Source organism: Haliotis asinina, chromosome 6 (genome assembly GCF_037392515.1).
Source record: "Haliotis asinina isolate JCU_RB_2024 chromosome 6, JCU_Hal_asi_v2, whole genome shotgun sequence".
In the NCBI taxonomy this organism is placed as follows: Eukaryota; Metazoa; Mollusca; class Gastropoda; order Lepetellida; family Haliotidae; genus Haliotis; species Haliotis asinina.
This window is the reverse complement of record NC_090285.1, coordinates 38,765,407-38,780,664: the sequence shown is the minus strand read 5'-3', so window position 1 is coordinate 38,780,664 and position 15,258 is coordinate 38,765,407. Positions and strand designations below refer to the sequence as shown.

Here is a 15,258-nt window from a genome sequence, read left to right as displayed (position 1 = left end):
CGATAACATGTGTCAACCAGGTTACCACAAGCAGAGTTGCCTTTTATGGCAAGCATGGGTTGCCGAAGGAATTTTCTAGCCCGAACCTTCACGAGTCTAAACAACGAACAGACTAAGTCTTGCACCTTGGTAAATGAGTGCGGATATGGATACCTTGTTTGTTTGGTAGTTGAGAATGACCATGTCCAGTTAAAGGTTTTAGTGTATCAGACATATATGCTGTATAACCGGGTTTCTTGTCAGTTTTATTTCCCTCTGGCACGTCTTCGGCATAGACCCTCAATCTTGTGATACTCTTAATTCTAGGTAACACAGTTGCTTCGAAATCTTGTGTGTTTACTCTGAAATGTTGTCAGCGGAAACTGGGCTGTGGAAGTTATATGAATTTGACGACCATTTAAGGTTTATAGTAATAAAAATGTGCACTTTTACCACGTTTTCAGTTGTTTTCGGTTTATTCAAGTTCAATGGCAACGCGGTCTCAGGAGCTGGGTTCCGTGACAAAGGACTGTGACGCCAGGATATATCAAAGCTAAATCAACCATGCTAAAGCTGAGAGTACACTAGGGTCGGACAGCAGAAAATGTACATGAGCTGGATTATTTCCAGTCGACTGCTTATCCTTGGGGCAGCTGTGGCATTCCATACCCTTTGATGTGTTCCTGAATATAAACAACTTTTCACATATATACGTAGAGCACTGCCACTGAAACTGTTTCAATCTCGAATGTGTTAGAATGACGTATAATCATGCTCAATGCGCTTTCAAGCTGCTTCACGTTTTCGTTATCAGTCCGAAATTTATTTATTTTTGTGTGACCTTACATTTCTTTTAATGGTCGTGTTCTGATTTATCATGTGAGACTGAAAATTTATTTTGTCCATGAAAAATGGCAATTTTCATCAGTAAAAATGGGTGATAAATGTTAATATTCGAGATAGTCAACTTTTGAAGTCCCGAGTTGGTATAAAAAAACAATAGCACAAATTGTGTAGCCCCCAGTCAGACATATCTAAGAATATACTTTATATTTGAATCAGGGCACAATGTATAATATGTTTACAATATTTTGGACTATATCATATATATTGTGGAATATGCAGTCACCGTAACATCCTATTGATGAATTAAGATACTTATTGTCCCTCCCGACTTGCCTGAAACCGATATTTGAAACTTCGAGGTGAACATCTTCCAAACAGAACGCTTGCCATATATGGAATGTAGACCGTTGCTCACTATATCGAAAATTGTCGCACGCGGTGTTGACAGTGTGAGCCGACCTGGTTTCAATCAAACGTGCGTTAGATATTGGGGCACAGCTCTGTGGGGTTCGTTTAATATACTGTTCGGCAGGTAGAGGGCGACAGAGTCGATCTAATGCAACATTGCAACGAACTGTTTAATTTAACATTGGTCAAAACAATTACGGATCTTTCCAATAACATAAATTATCATTAAATAATTGTTTATTTTTAAAGAAGTAGAATTGTTGGATAAATTTTAAACAACATGTTTTGTATATAGACTAGAAAAATGTTATTTTATTAATGGCCGTATGAAGTAGCAACTGTGGTTTAAAGTATCGTGAAATGATTGTCGTCCTGAGAGGGTACGTAAGCCCCAGAACTTTCATACTAAAAGTTTCACGTACCAAGTATTTAAACATAGTACATTTGTTATTTTAAATTTTTGCTAAATTGTCTTACAATCGACAGCGTCTGTGGGGATGGTGTAAATCCAACTAGGCTCCATGCAGGTACCACAAAAGATGTAAAGTCTCCATGGTCCATAGTATGGTGATCTACCTTCCGTTGTTGGTGATCTATAGCTGTGCTTTATGTCGTATTGTCTTCTTTCATTACCGTGTTTTAGTTTTACATGCTAGTTTTATGTTCATATCTGTGATAGTCTAGTGTCTTTACTGTCCATTGTCGACAGGTTTTACTCTTCCAGATGTTTTCATTATACAGTGTATTAAGTTCATTGTTCTCGTCATGATACTAATTTAACATTGTAAGCTAAATACCTATTTTGGTGGAATTAAATGGTAGCTTCCCCGATGGCTGATAGCTGATATTATTGCCAGGCATGCATTATGCATTTTAAAGAGTGTGAATTATCATGTATCTACAACATTTCTAGTCACTATATGACTGCAATATTGCCGATGTGACGTTAAATTTGAACTGCCTCTCTCGCTCACTCACTAGAGAGTGAGTGAGTGAGCAAATTGTAAGATTATAAGCCACATCGGCAATATTTCATGCATATCGGGAATAAAACAAGTTTTTTAACTATATCATAAATATATGTATATTACTAAAAGCTTGTCAACAAAGGAAAGTAAACACAAGAAGAGTATCAAAGACACAAAGTCTGACACACACTGACCATAACTCACATCAAGATCTTGTACATCTGACACAACAGTGTCTGAGACACCTTCAGCATGACTCACATCAAGGCCTCTTACATTTCCCACGAAACTATTTGACACACATTGACCATAACTCACATCTAGGCCTTGTACGTCTCCCATAAAAGTGTCTGACATACCTTGACCATAACTCACATCTAGGCCCCCATAACGGTGTCTCACAGACCTTGGTTATGAAATCACATGACGGACCAAGAGCATACCCCACAGAAGTGTCTCACACACCTTGGCCATAGCTCACATCAAGGCCGTGTACGTCTCCCAAAAATGTGTTTGACACACATTGATGCCAATGCATCATGCATCATGCACCTGTCACGACAGCAGACGATATATTTCGACATTTCCCTATCATCGGACGTTATTCACACACGGGTCTTTCCCATCCACCTAAACAGTGCGACAGACATTGTTTCACATCTTCGTCACCGCAACAATGTCACACGATCTCATTTCCACTCATTGTTGAACATATGTACAGAATTGATACCAAGTCCACAACTCATACATATGACCATTTTAAACATATAAATTAAAACAGTTTTAGAATACAGATTTATTTGCACATATCAAATCCAATATTTAGCAGAAATGCACCATTGAAAGGTTCCAGTCATTTACCAATGCCGGGGTTGGTACAACAAGCTTAACAGCCTTCGGAGACTATTTCAAAACTTCTCTTTACTTGACGTCTCCTTCCATTTTGTGCAAGACATGGTAATTCAGTTATCATGCTCCTCAGTTTGGGAGTCAACAATATTCCAGTTTTATCACAGTATAGTGTAAGTTTAAAGCAAAACGTTTTGCTGAAGCATGTAAGTACACATATGGTGTTGAAAAGAGCAAATAAAGATTCGAACCCATTAAGGTTGGGCCTGATACACTCAAGCAGCTCCTAACGTTGATTTACGGCACCTTAGTCGATGTTTCCACCTGTTCCTCTGTACGTATTATTAAGTACTACGTATCTTAACACGGAAACAAAATATCACATTAATCATGCGTGAATTACTACTATGAACAAAACCCAAAATACAATAATATTTCATCACATTCATAGGTTCAAACAGTGCTTCGAAATTAAAATGATTATTATCACATCGTTATATTTACCAGTTGTATACTAGTAAATCACAGTGTCTGAGAAATGTGCTTGACAGAACACTTAACGATATACTTGTTATAACATATGCCATGCCATATCATTTCAGATAAAATCGATGAATCCATATCTACAAACCTTTATAGCTGCCCATAGTTATTAAATTGATAAGGAAACGTGTGTCAAGACACATCTGTCTTTAATTAACTTCAGTGTTCACATTCGTTCGTAGCTGTGTCTGATACGATCTTGTCTCGCTGTCTCTGCTATTTTCCTCGCACGAGCTTTATCCCTGAAAGAGATAAAATGTGTGAGGTATAAACATAATTGCAAAGCAAATATGCAAATGAAATGCATGAAATATTTTTATGTTCAAGTGCAGAATATCCTCGGTTCTAAATACCATATCAATCTCCCAAAAATGTTATCTATGTCAGCTATGTTAAAGTTGAAATTTCAGCAGGATATATACTATTCACAAACGTAGGGGATATTGGATTTACAAGATTGATCAAATGCAAATGAGGCAGAAATGTGGGAAAGAATTGATGAAGAGAAATTAAGGGAGAATCTGATTTACTCCTTTCCTTTGGAAATATTTCATCTGAATGGATACATCTTACGTTTTCTCATATGCATTGGTATAAGCTAGTGGAATGCTCACGAAATGGAGTACCCCCTACTTTTTTTTAATGATATACAATTTTGATACATGAACCGTTTACAGTTACGTTGAGACCACGTGCACATATTGTAACATGAACAGAAGTTCCGGAAAGCATTTGAAACGTTGGACAGTACGTGATTATGTCAAGACAAACCATCGAAGGTATTTAAAACTATTTTATTCGGAATGCTCCGATCGAATCAGTGAATTCAAATACTAAATTATAAATACTACCTTGCTTTTGATTAAATGTGACATTATTTTGTCACGACTTACCTCAAGTAAACAATGGCGCCAAGGATCACCAGGAGAGCTATGATTCCTCCTAACGTCCCAAGAACGATTGGGCTTTCTGGAACGTGGATCACCGTGTATAGTTTATTATGAAATCTGCAATTTGTTGATATCTATAAAAGTAAAATATGTTTGCTGACACAAGAATTCATTTATGTAATATTTACCCAAAGTATTTGAGCTTGCAGGACCTGTCAGTGGACTCGTACTTCCCGTACAATTTGCCGTTGATCCGCTGGCCTCTGAACAGTTTCCGCTTGTTGTTGAATTAACATCTGTTCCATTTCCGGAACTAGTTGTGGTGTTCACTGCTGGAACAGAAGTAGTGTTCACTGCTGGAATAGAAGTGGTGTTTCCTCCTGAACTAGACGTTGTAACGTCTATTGAACTAGAAGTCGTATTCCCTTCTGAGCTTGTGGTGGTGTCAACCCCCGTGCTAGAGGTCGTGTTTCCTTCTGAACTAGAAGTCGAGGCATCTGCTGAGCTAGAAGTGATCTCTCCTCCAGAGGTAGAAGTCATGTCTCCTGACCTCGATGTTGTGTTCCCTCCTGTACTAGAAGTGGTCGTTGCTCCTGAACTGGACGTGGTGTCTCCTACTCCTGAACTAGTGGTGGCTGCTCCTGAAATGGATGTAGTGTCCTTCCCGGAGCTAGAAGTAGTGTCTACTCTGGAGCTAGTAGTAGTGTCTACCACGGAGCTAGTAGTAGTGTCCACCACAGAGCTTGAAGATGTGGTGTCCACTCGGAAGCTGGACGTAGTGTCCACCCCGGAGCTAGCAGCAGTGTCCACTACAGAGCTAGTAGTAGTGCTCCTTCCTGAGCTGGATGTACTGTCCACTGTGGAGGTAGAGGTAGTGTCCAATCCTGTGCTAGAAGTTGTTTCGCTTCCTGAACTAGTAGTAGTGGGAGGTTCAGTTGCTTTGTTTGCCTTGTCCGCATGCTGGATCTCCGTACAGGCCACCTTCAGCTGTCCCTCTGTAAATTGGAACCAGACTGCAGTGAAATAGATACAATCGGTACAATTCTCATAAGTGTTGTGATATTAAAGATCTATTACCAAGTGACACTTGCAACTTACCTCCAGATTCTTTCTCCACTTTCACACAGTAATCAGTATTTGCGCTATCCTTTTCCGTTGCAATAGTGAGGTAAGCATTTTGTTCAGTCCCAATGCTGCCAGACACAGTTGGCACCGTATTACCACAATGAACAGTAAAGCCAATCTCTGTGGAAAAAACAAGAGAGCCGCACTGGGCAGCTGGGACCACCGGAGCTGACAACTTGACAACAACAGGTCCACCTACGGCATGCAGTTCACACACACATTGTCCATGGACGTCCTTGGCCGTGGACCCATCTACATGTATGGATGGTCCTTGTTTGGATTCAGCTTGACAGACATGAACCACTGAAACAAAATGACATTATGCGCATCATCGCCAACGTTCTGATCGAAAAGCGGATGAGGTATTATTTTGAGAAACTGATTGCACTGCAGCAATAATTAAAATTTGAAAGTTAAACTTATCAAACAGTACATATTGCAGCTTAGTCTGAAATGTGAGTTTAGTCTGAAATGTGTTATCGTTTACGTTGCACACATTTTCGATAATCCAGGAAATGGCCCTGAGTCGATCAAGGTACACCGCGAAATATTATGCTTTTCAAAGCTGCCTTAACCCAGAATCTATGCTCTGCGAGAAGACTCTGAGAGCGAGACATTAATGCTTCCATCAAAGAGCTCGGGGAAAATATAGTACAATACGTACCTTCGGTACCCGCCGGACAAACTTGCCCTATTGAGGAGAAAGAGAAAAAAGACAATGAGGGATTTATCACCATTCTATGTTTTGTTTGCTTGTTGTGCCATTGTCAGAGTTATATACAACTGTAGAGACTGATTATTAGACCTGGTGGTATGTCATAATGAAGACAACACATTGCTAGATCAAAGATGTTTCTTTAGGAAAGAGTAGCTAGAGTAACCACATTGACGTAATGATTGTTCGAATATATTGTTCAAATATACTGAAGACAGGACTGATCATATATTTGGAAGACTATTGTTTTGGTTGATACAAAAATATGCAGAAGATTATTTTTATGGATGGTTCAAATACACAAATAATTGGCGTAATGTTTGTTCCAATGTACGGAAGATTGATGTCAAATGTGCTGAGGTTTGGTCACTTGATGCCACGGTTGTTGAATCGTACACAAGGCTATTGTCTGAGGATTTGTGTCATGGTTGGTTTTAGGTATGGGAGATTATTTCCGGAGTGTTTTAATGTAGTGTGGATTGGTAGCATGCTTTTTAAAATATGCAGTGATTTTTTTTTTATGATTGCTCAAAGTACAAAGGACTATTTCCGTGGTTGTTCAAAGCGAATCAAATATAGCATATGTGTGCCATCTTTGTTCTAAGCAGTTCAAATAGTATGTGCGTGATGGTTGATGAAAAAAAGCAATTCAGATGAATCGATCATAACTGCCATCATAATTATATCATTGTTATCAATTTAAACTTCAATTACGTCATTTTTTTCGTTGAGAATGAAAAAGAAAATATATTATGCATCCATAATTTTGGAACCTGTACCCGTGAAGATCCGGTTAAGAAATTAGTCTACGGTAACCACATGCCATCGTATCCCACAACGAAGATTGATGCTCATGCTGTTTATCACTGGATTGTCTGGTCCAAATGCGAATATTTCACCGCTGCCATATAGTTTGAATAGCAACAAATCAACCACCTAACCTTAGAACATGCGAACTAAGGCGTCCCATGTTGCGTAAAGATTTAACAGGCACCAGCTAGTCATATCAGTGCAGGAACATTGAAAGTACGCGTTCAGATTGAACTTTAAGATAAGTATTTTAACTTACCATAACTCCTGTACGGAGACAGCAGCAGTAACCATCCAGTGAACAATAAACTTCGAACCATCGTAAATATCAAACTGCCTTTTCAGCGATCCAGTACTGATCAGAAACAAAGAAGGATGTTCTACCCTCTTGTGTTTTCTGTCATGAAACCGTTAGTTCATTCACCTCTTTTACACTTGACCAAATGAGTTGTGAAATTTATGGCTGATCTTTGTACAGATTGCCCACAAATGACTCTACTGGGCCAACTGAGGTATAGCGCACTTTGACGTAGACCCGCTTCTGTAAGTTTTCATACGTTGACAGAGTCTACCTGTTATTCTATGGGCTGAGATCACATGAACTTGAAATTCGTAAACATTTCTAAGCTATAAACATTATTGATTTGCAGTTAATACATGCTTGGCAATAAACATATGAATGTTCCAATGTTGCACACCACCCTTTAATCGATGCTGTATTATTGATAATAATTCATGTATATATCTTTCGTGCTTGATCTGTAGCGTTCTTTATATTTAGTTACAGCATTGCAAATGGTATAAAATTTGAAATGGTTAACTACCCAATTGTATTTTTTTTTAAATTTGATATTATCGTTCCTTTCAGCATTAAACACTTTGCTAGTCAATGTACACATTCTCCATTATTTGTACACATACTCCATAATGAGATTTTCATATACAGTGGTCCAAAGACCTTTTGTACTAATGGTGTATATCAGGTCGTAGATACCACTCATTATGATCTGACCCTGTTCGAATAGTTGTGGTATTTCTAGCCAGTCTAAATGACAATTGCTACTAAATGGTCAATACATGGATCGATATCCCTTTGTAGGACGTATCAGTGAGTGAGTGAAACAGACTGCAACGCCGGTTCTCTGGCGCCAAAGTGATGTTCTCGAAACAAATATCATATTTATGGGTGAGTGGGTTGAGTTTTACGCCGCACTCGGCAATATTCCACCTATATGGAGGCCGTCTGTAAATAATCGAGGCTGGACCAGACAATCCAGTGATCAACAACATGAGCATCGATCTGCGCAACTGGGAACCGATGACATGTGTCAACGAACTCAGCTGGCCTGACCACCTGAACCCGTTAGTCGCCTCTTGCCGCAAGCATAGTCGCCTTTATTGCTAAGCATAGCTTGCTGAAGGCCTATTCTACCCCGGACGTGCACGAGTCTCATATTCGTGGGATATTTGGAACCATGTAGGAGGTTAGGTGAAGTGAAGTGGGGTTGCCTGTAATAGCCCAGGCTTTACAGTGGTTTCATTATGCTAGCTTGAGATATTATGCCCTCGGAAGTTAACCATGAATACCCTGCGCGGACACATGGTACTGACTCCGAGCCGACCAGTCCTTGATGTACACATTGATGCCGAGGGTCAGGCAGACACCAACAAGTACCAATTTTCAACATATTTTGGTATGACGCAGGTGGGGCTTTAACCTGCGACCTTCCTCTCTCCGGGCGTAGCCCTAACTACTACAGCTTGGGAACCCGATATATAGGGGGACAATGTCAAGAAAGACACAAACAGTGGGGTCCACCGGGAACCCTCAGTCTTACGTTGAATGATGACACCTAAGAAACCAGCCAATAAAAATTTACGATTCAGGAAAATGTGGTTATTGCTCACTGCCAAGTTTTGTCTGTATGTGCAAATGTAAAACCACAGTTCACTCACTCATTCATTCATTCATTCATGTTTGTTGGAAAAAAGACGCTTCGTACAGATATATGCACGAGAGAGAAATAATATTTTATAGCAGTAATCAATCCAGGTTTTAAAAAATGGATGCTTTATTTCAAGCATTTTGAGAGCAAAGCAACCTAATCTTAATGAAAGCCTTAAATTACCGATGCATGTAATTTTTAATTTTCTTCACAGGAAATGTCAACAAACTGTCTCTTTTAAAAAGGTAACGAGAGATTATTGAGATCTTTAATTAGTCATGTAAAGGTGGATGTGGATGTCATTGTATTTCGTTTAAAATAATTCCAGATCTATGTAATATGACATAATACATGGGATCCGTTGGTAACCTAATTACGAGTGACAGAATGTGACAGATTGTTATCTAGAATAAAAAGTTAGAAAAGAAGAAATTACTCGTTGCCATTACACGAACTACTTTCCACATTAAAACAATTATGTTCATAGACGTTTAGAAGTCAATGGAATATGTGTGTTGACGTTAACGGCAACGCCCATAAACATTACTGAGACCTTTGGTGGTTGTTTGAAACCTTATTCACCTTGATTATGTTTGATTTCAGTTAGCAATATACGCGTGCTCTTGGACTGTACCAAATAGACAAATGTTTCGTAAGCTTAACACTGGCATTTCCTCCTATTTAATCTTCTTACGCTACGAGACACAGCAACAAAAACATTCAAAGCGGCATTTCAAGCACACATATTACTCACTCTTTCGGAAATTGTTGCATTTCGGTGCAGTTATTGCTGAAGGAGGCGTTAGACATTCACTGAACTCATGCATAACGGTACTGGAATCTGCTCAGCTGTTTCTGGTAAGGTTAGGATGAAAATGGATGTGAATTTCAAGTTGGTTTTAAAATGAAAACCGTACCGTGGATGAGACACCTTTCCAGTGGGCTAGATACCATGACAGTTACAGTAATTTTATCCCTTTAGTCGGGCGTCCATTTGCTAGTAGTAATCAGTCAGTTCTGCACTTCCAGTATTGCCGGTCTATCTTGATATCAACAAGTGTGAAAATAACGTGTTCCATTCACGTAACGACATATAACGAAAGTCCTTTAATTCACACATTTTCACATGGGATGCCCTTAACGGTTTACTGTTGAATAAAGCAATAATACAGAATGTGGGACTGGCAGATAGAACTACCAGTTTCACTTTATTGATATCATGTCAGTAGGATAAGATAGGGATCGCTTAAGAGTGGAGATGTAATATGAACATATCTAAACCTATGTGCATTTGTCGCAACAAGGATCGAGAGCAGTGAAGCAGCGAAAAGGCTGACATGTAATTATGATAATAGTGCATTATATGATGGGCTCATTTCCTCGATTGCAGCATGCTCAAGGTTACATCACATGCTCTACACTGTATGCGTGTGAAGGTGCTGGTACCACCATTTATACTGGACCACATGGGCAAATTCTCTTCACAGAACACACATATATAATAAAGAAGGTGGGGGTTATACAAATATATTTTTTCTAATATATTGTCAGAAGAATTTAGTGTATTCAAATCTGAACTTTGGCACATCCGTAAAAATAACCATGCACCAAAGACGGAAGAAATTACGTAAGATGTAATGTCAGTGCATTACAATTATAAAGAATAAGAACAATAAACACCTTCTCTTAAAGTCATTTCCTCCTGAACTAGAAGCTGTGCTTGCTCCTGAACTTGATGTAGCGTCCTCCCCGGAGCTAGAAGTCGTGTCCAGTTCGGGGCTGGTATGTAGCCCTTTAGGGCTTGAAGTCGTGATGTCCACTCTAAAGCTGGATGTAGTGTACACCACGGAACTGGTGGTAGTAGGAGGTTTAGTTGCTTTGTTTGCCTTGTCCGCATGCTGGATCTCCGTACAGGCCACCTTCAGCTGTCCCTCTGTAAATTGGAACCAGACTGTAGTGAAATAGATACAATCGGTACAATTCTCATAAGAGTTGTGATATTAAAGATCTATTACCAAGTGACACTTGCAACTTACCTCCAGATTCTTTCTCCACTTTCACACAGTAATCAGTATTTGCGCTATCCGTTTCCGTTGCAATAGTGAGGTAAGCATTTTGTTCAGTCCCAATGCTGCCAGACACTGTTGGCACCGTATTACCACAATGAACAGTAAAGCCAATCTCTGTGGAAAAAACAAGAGAGCCGCACTGGTCAGCTGGGACCACCGGAGCTGACAACTTGACAACAACAGGTCCACCTACGGCATGCAGTTCACACACACATTGTCCATGGACGTCCTTGGCCGTGGACCCATCCACATGTATGGATGGTCCTTGTTTGGATTCAGCTTGACAAACATGCACCACTGAAACAGAATATCATTTAGATCATCTTATCTCCATGTTACTATTCTACGTGAATTTAGAGTCACTGTTAAACTCATTTTCTGTTGTCATGATTGTGAGAAATGAGAACATGAACTTTTCGCAGTGGCGGTTTGTATCTCAACACTTTTACAGAGGACATCATGCTTACATACGTGTCCACAATACCTTGCTTATAATTTTATAAGTAATGTTATGCAATGCTTATTGCTTAATGTCAATTGGTATGTGTCACACAGCTATAACTGTATGTTTTGTATATATCTTTAAAAAAGAGAAAACATGTTTACATCGGCAACGACAGGTTGTATATTTTGTGAGCTAATACACAATATGAACAATAGCTTATAGATTCGTTACCAAAAGCGTGACATACTTGATGTGTTGTCTCGTGTGCTTATAGTAATAACAAAAGGATACCTTTACAGCTAAGTTGAGTGAATTAAAATGTAAAGTCACAGACTGCAATATTTCAGCCATATCGTGACTGACATTCATATTGCATATATATAATATATAAACCCTGCCGACGATGGACAGTAAATCCACTAGATTATCAAAGATTGAGTTAAAACTAGCTAACAGGTATCCTATATATCCCAAATGACTATATCTATACTTTTTCACAATGTTTAATTGTAAAGTGTGCAGATGACGCCACACTCCTGGGATTCATAAGACACTTGGAGAGTGACTATCGCTCTGAAAGCTCAAAATGGAGTGACATTAGCTACCTTAAATTAAATGTTATTATTTTAATATTGACACAAGCATATTGTTATTATTTTATACGTCTTTTGTTCAAAGTATTTTAGTTTTCTATATTCATTGCTGATATGAGGGGTCTATCCGTTCAAAGTCGATGCAAACTTTCCAAAATTGTTAACACAGCACGTAAAATTTCTGGACTTAAAATGCTAGATATCGGCACTATTTACAAGCAGTAAATCGAACAACAGGCACGAAAACTGTTAAATGAGAGCACTCATGTCCGATGTCCTGAATTTCAACGCCTTTCTTCTGGCTGACGACTGTGCACCCCGATATACAGAACAAACAGTGCTCGACATTCTTTCATCCCAGCAAGCATCAGCATTTTAAATGAATTATTTTAATGTTTGTTGATCATTTTACAATACCTTATCAACTGTTCCAAGCTGTTATATTAACATACGTTTAGTGCTAACGTTCCTCAACAAACATTTTAATGGTGCCACTATTTATCTCTTAAATATCCATGTATTCATAATTTATATGTCACAATTTGGTGTTGTTGGTAGGTGTTTTACTGACATTTGGCACATGTATGGGTGTTTTGGTGGTTTTATGTATGTGTATTTTTCGTTGTATTGTATGTGTTTTCAATGTTAACCATGCAAAGAAAATTTCCTTCGGGATAATAATAAATAAAGCATTATCTTATCTTATCTTATCTTATCGGTCACATTAAAAGCACGCATGACTTCAGAGGCATAGACTTGCCATCATTTCCATGCTAGGATCCAATGACGCTGAATTCAGTTCTGGAACCGATGGGAAATCTGATGATCAAAGGGTCGGCTCGTCAGACTCAATACCTGGGTTTGATTTTTTACATGGGAACAAAGTGCGACGTACATTTCTTGTGTCCCTCTCCGTGGTATTGTTGCAATATTGCTAAAACCAACCTAAAGCCATGCTTACTTTCTCACTTAGACTTATCATTTCCCTCAGCTCGTTTAAAGTCAATGTGTGAATCTCATTTCTAGTTCAGGATCATTGCTAACAGTTAAAACCATACCCACTTAATCGTTTAAAGCAGTGTGCGTCATTTAAACAGCCCTTACATATATTCCAAAACATCCAAAATATAAACAGTATATCATATTTTCAGAATCTTTTTCTTGCCTTCAGGCCACAACAAATCTCTCACGCACGCACCCACTTTAAATCGATATAATTAATGACCTTGCTAGTCACCTTTAAAACATCGTCCTCTACTGGACGCTAAATCACACAGGAACCTCTGGTAACACAATAGACAATTTTGCTGCTAAGGCAGCAAAAGATCTGTGGACACTTCTTATTCCATACTCTGTTTACAAAGCTAGCATTAGAATTTACATCCGTGATCTCATACAGAAGAATGAGTTACACCCAAGTAGGTATCAATAAATTACGTGCAATAAAAGCCTGTACTGCTTATACCTCCTAATTCTGGTTGCCAGTCCAGATTTGTGGAGATGATCATGCGACGATGTCGCATTAGCCGAACAATATATACTCATGAATATCTATTGAAAGGAGAGGATCCTCCGTTTTGTATTCCTTGTGTTGAGAGTGTCACGGTCAAGCATATTCTGCTTGTCTGTGTTGAATTCTCCATCCTCAGGAATAACTATTTTAGCATCAAAAGAGAAAACAAATACCCTTTTATAAATGTTAATTACCATTCAATCATTGTTTTTTTCCTAAAGTGATTGCTTTATTACATTAATGTTCATATACATTTTGTGAATAGATAAAGTTTCATAATTGATGGTTCAGATTATAAGTTTCGGTTTTTCGCGGCTGTATGGTCAAAAAGGGGTTAGAGAACAGTAGAATTAGAATTCTCCTAAGAGGGTTCGTGAGCCTCAAAACTTTCATGGTCAATTTCTCTCTACCGAACTTTTAATCGTAACATATTCATTGTTTTAAATAATGGCTAAAGCACAGTGTAAACCAAACTGGGGTCCATGCAGGTAAATATCCGCGATAGAATAGGTCATCGGCAACCCATGCTTGCAACAGAATACCATTATGCTTGTAAGAGGCGACTAACGGGATCAAGTAGTCAGGTTCGCTGTCTTGGTTGACACATGTCATCGGTTCCCAGTTACGCACACCAATGCTTTTGCAGTTGAGCACTGGATTGTCTGGTCCAGGCTCGATTATTTACAGGCCGCTACCATATAGCCGAAGAAATGTCGAACGCGGCATAAAACTAAATTCGTTCACTCACTGACACATGCAGGTAGTATAGTAAATGGCAATGGAAGTCCCTGTGGACCCTAGCATGGTGATCTACCTTCAGTTGTTTGCGATCTATTGCTCAGTTTTTTGCAAACTGTATTGTCCTGATTTCAAATCCAATTTTAGAGAAAGAAGATTCTAGTTTTCTTTCTTGGTGCTGTTAGTCTAGTTGTCTTACTGTCCTTCGTTGACAGATGTTTATAATGCCCTTTCAGTTATTATAAGTCTACAATAAAATGAAATATTGCCTATGTGACTTTAAATTTGATGCAGTAGGTGTCTAGATCTACGACGGTCATCTTAACCCAAGCCCTGTCACTGTATGTCAGTGTGATACCACTGGCCTGGTGCATTTCGTTTTAAATCACTTCTGTGAAAAATTCAAAATAATGCTTACCATCACTATCCGCGGGACACACATGTCCTGTTGAGGAGAAAACAAGCAAACAGTAAAGTTATTTCATTTTGCAAGTACCCTCAATTTCTTGTATGGGCGGTGGTATAGAGCATTGGTTGGAACGTTCGCGCGTCACTGCAAAGATCCGGGTTCTATTCCCCTAGCGGGTACAATAACTGAAACTCATTTCTGATGTCCATCGTCAGAATGTTGCTAGCATATTGCTCAGTACGGCGTAAACCCATACTTACTTACTCCATGCCACATGAGAAAGAAAACAGCATTTGTAAACAAACCCTATATGATGAAACGATCGGTTAACCTGAACAATACAGAGACACAAAAGAGAATTTGCTGAGTTGGCTGAAACATTCGGAATACTTTAAGATATATACTATTACGA

At 38.9% G+C, this 15,258-nt stretch overlaps 1 protein-coding gene across 1 annotated transcript; it reads right to left on the bottom strand.

The window, feature by feature from the left end:
* Positions 1-3,759: 3,759 nt before the first annotated feature.
* On the bottom strand, positions 3,760-13,709 carry LOC137287863 (mucin-21-like). The gene is made up of 7 exons (XM_067820243.1): positions 13,652-13,709; positions 11,116-11,445; positions 10,760-11,012; positions 5,034-5,387; positions 4,672-4,964; positions 4,487-4,562; positions 3,760-3,835 (listed from the first exon to the last, which is right to left on the bottom strand). Exons 1-7 carry the CDS (start codon positions 13,707-13,709, stop codon positions 3,760-3,762), a joined length of 1,440 nt encoding a protein of 479 aa, XP_067676344.1.
* Between the last annotated feature and the right edge of the window lie 1,549 nt (positions 13,710-15,258).

Coding starts and splice junctions, on each gene's coding strand:
- LOC137287863 (XM_067820243.1), bottom strand. CDS start 13,709: ATGCGACATCGTCGCATGATCATCTCCACAAATCTGGACTGGCAACCA. Junction 11,013..11,115: donor AGTGGAGAAAGAATCTGGAG/GTAAGTTGCAAG, acceptor TCCAATTTACAG/AGGGACAGCTGAAGGTGGCC. Junction 5,388..10,759: donor GGAAATGACTTTAAGAGAAG/GTGTTTATTGTT, acceptor TAGTTCAGGAAG/CGAAACAACTTCTAGCACAG.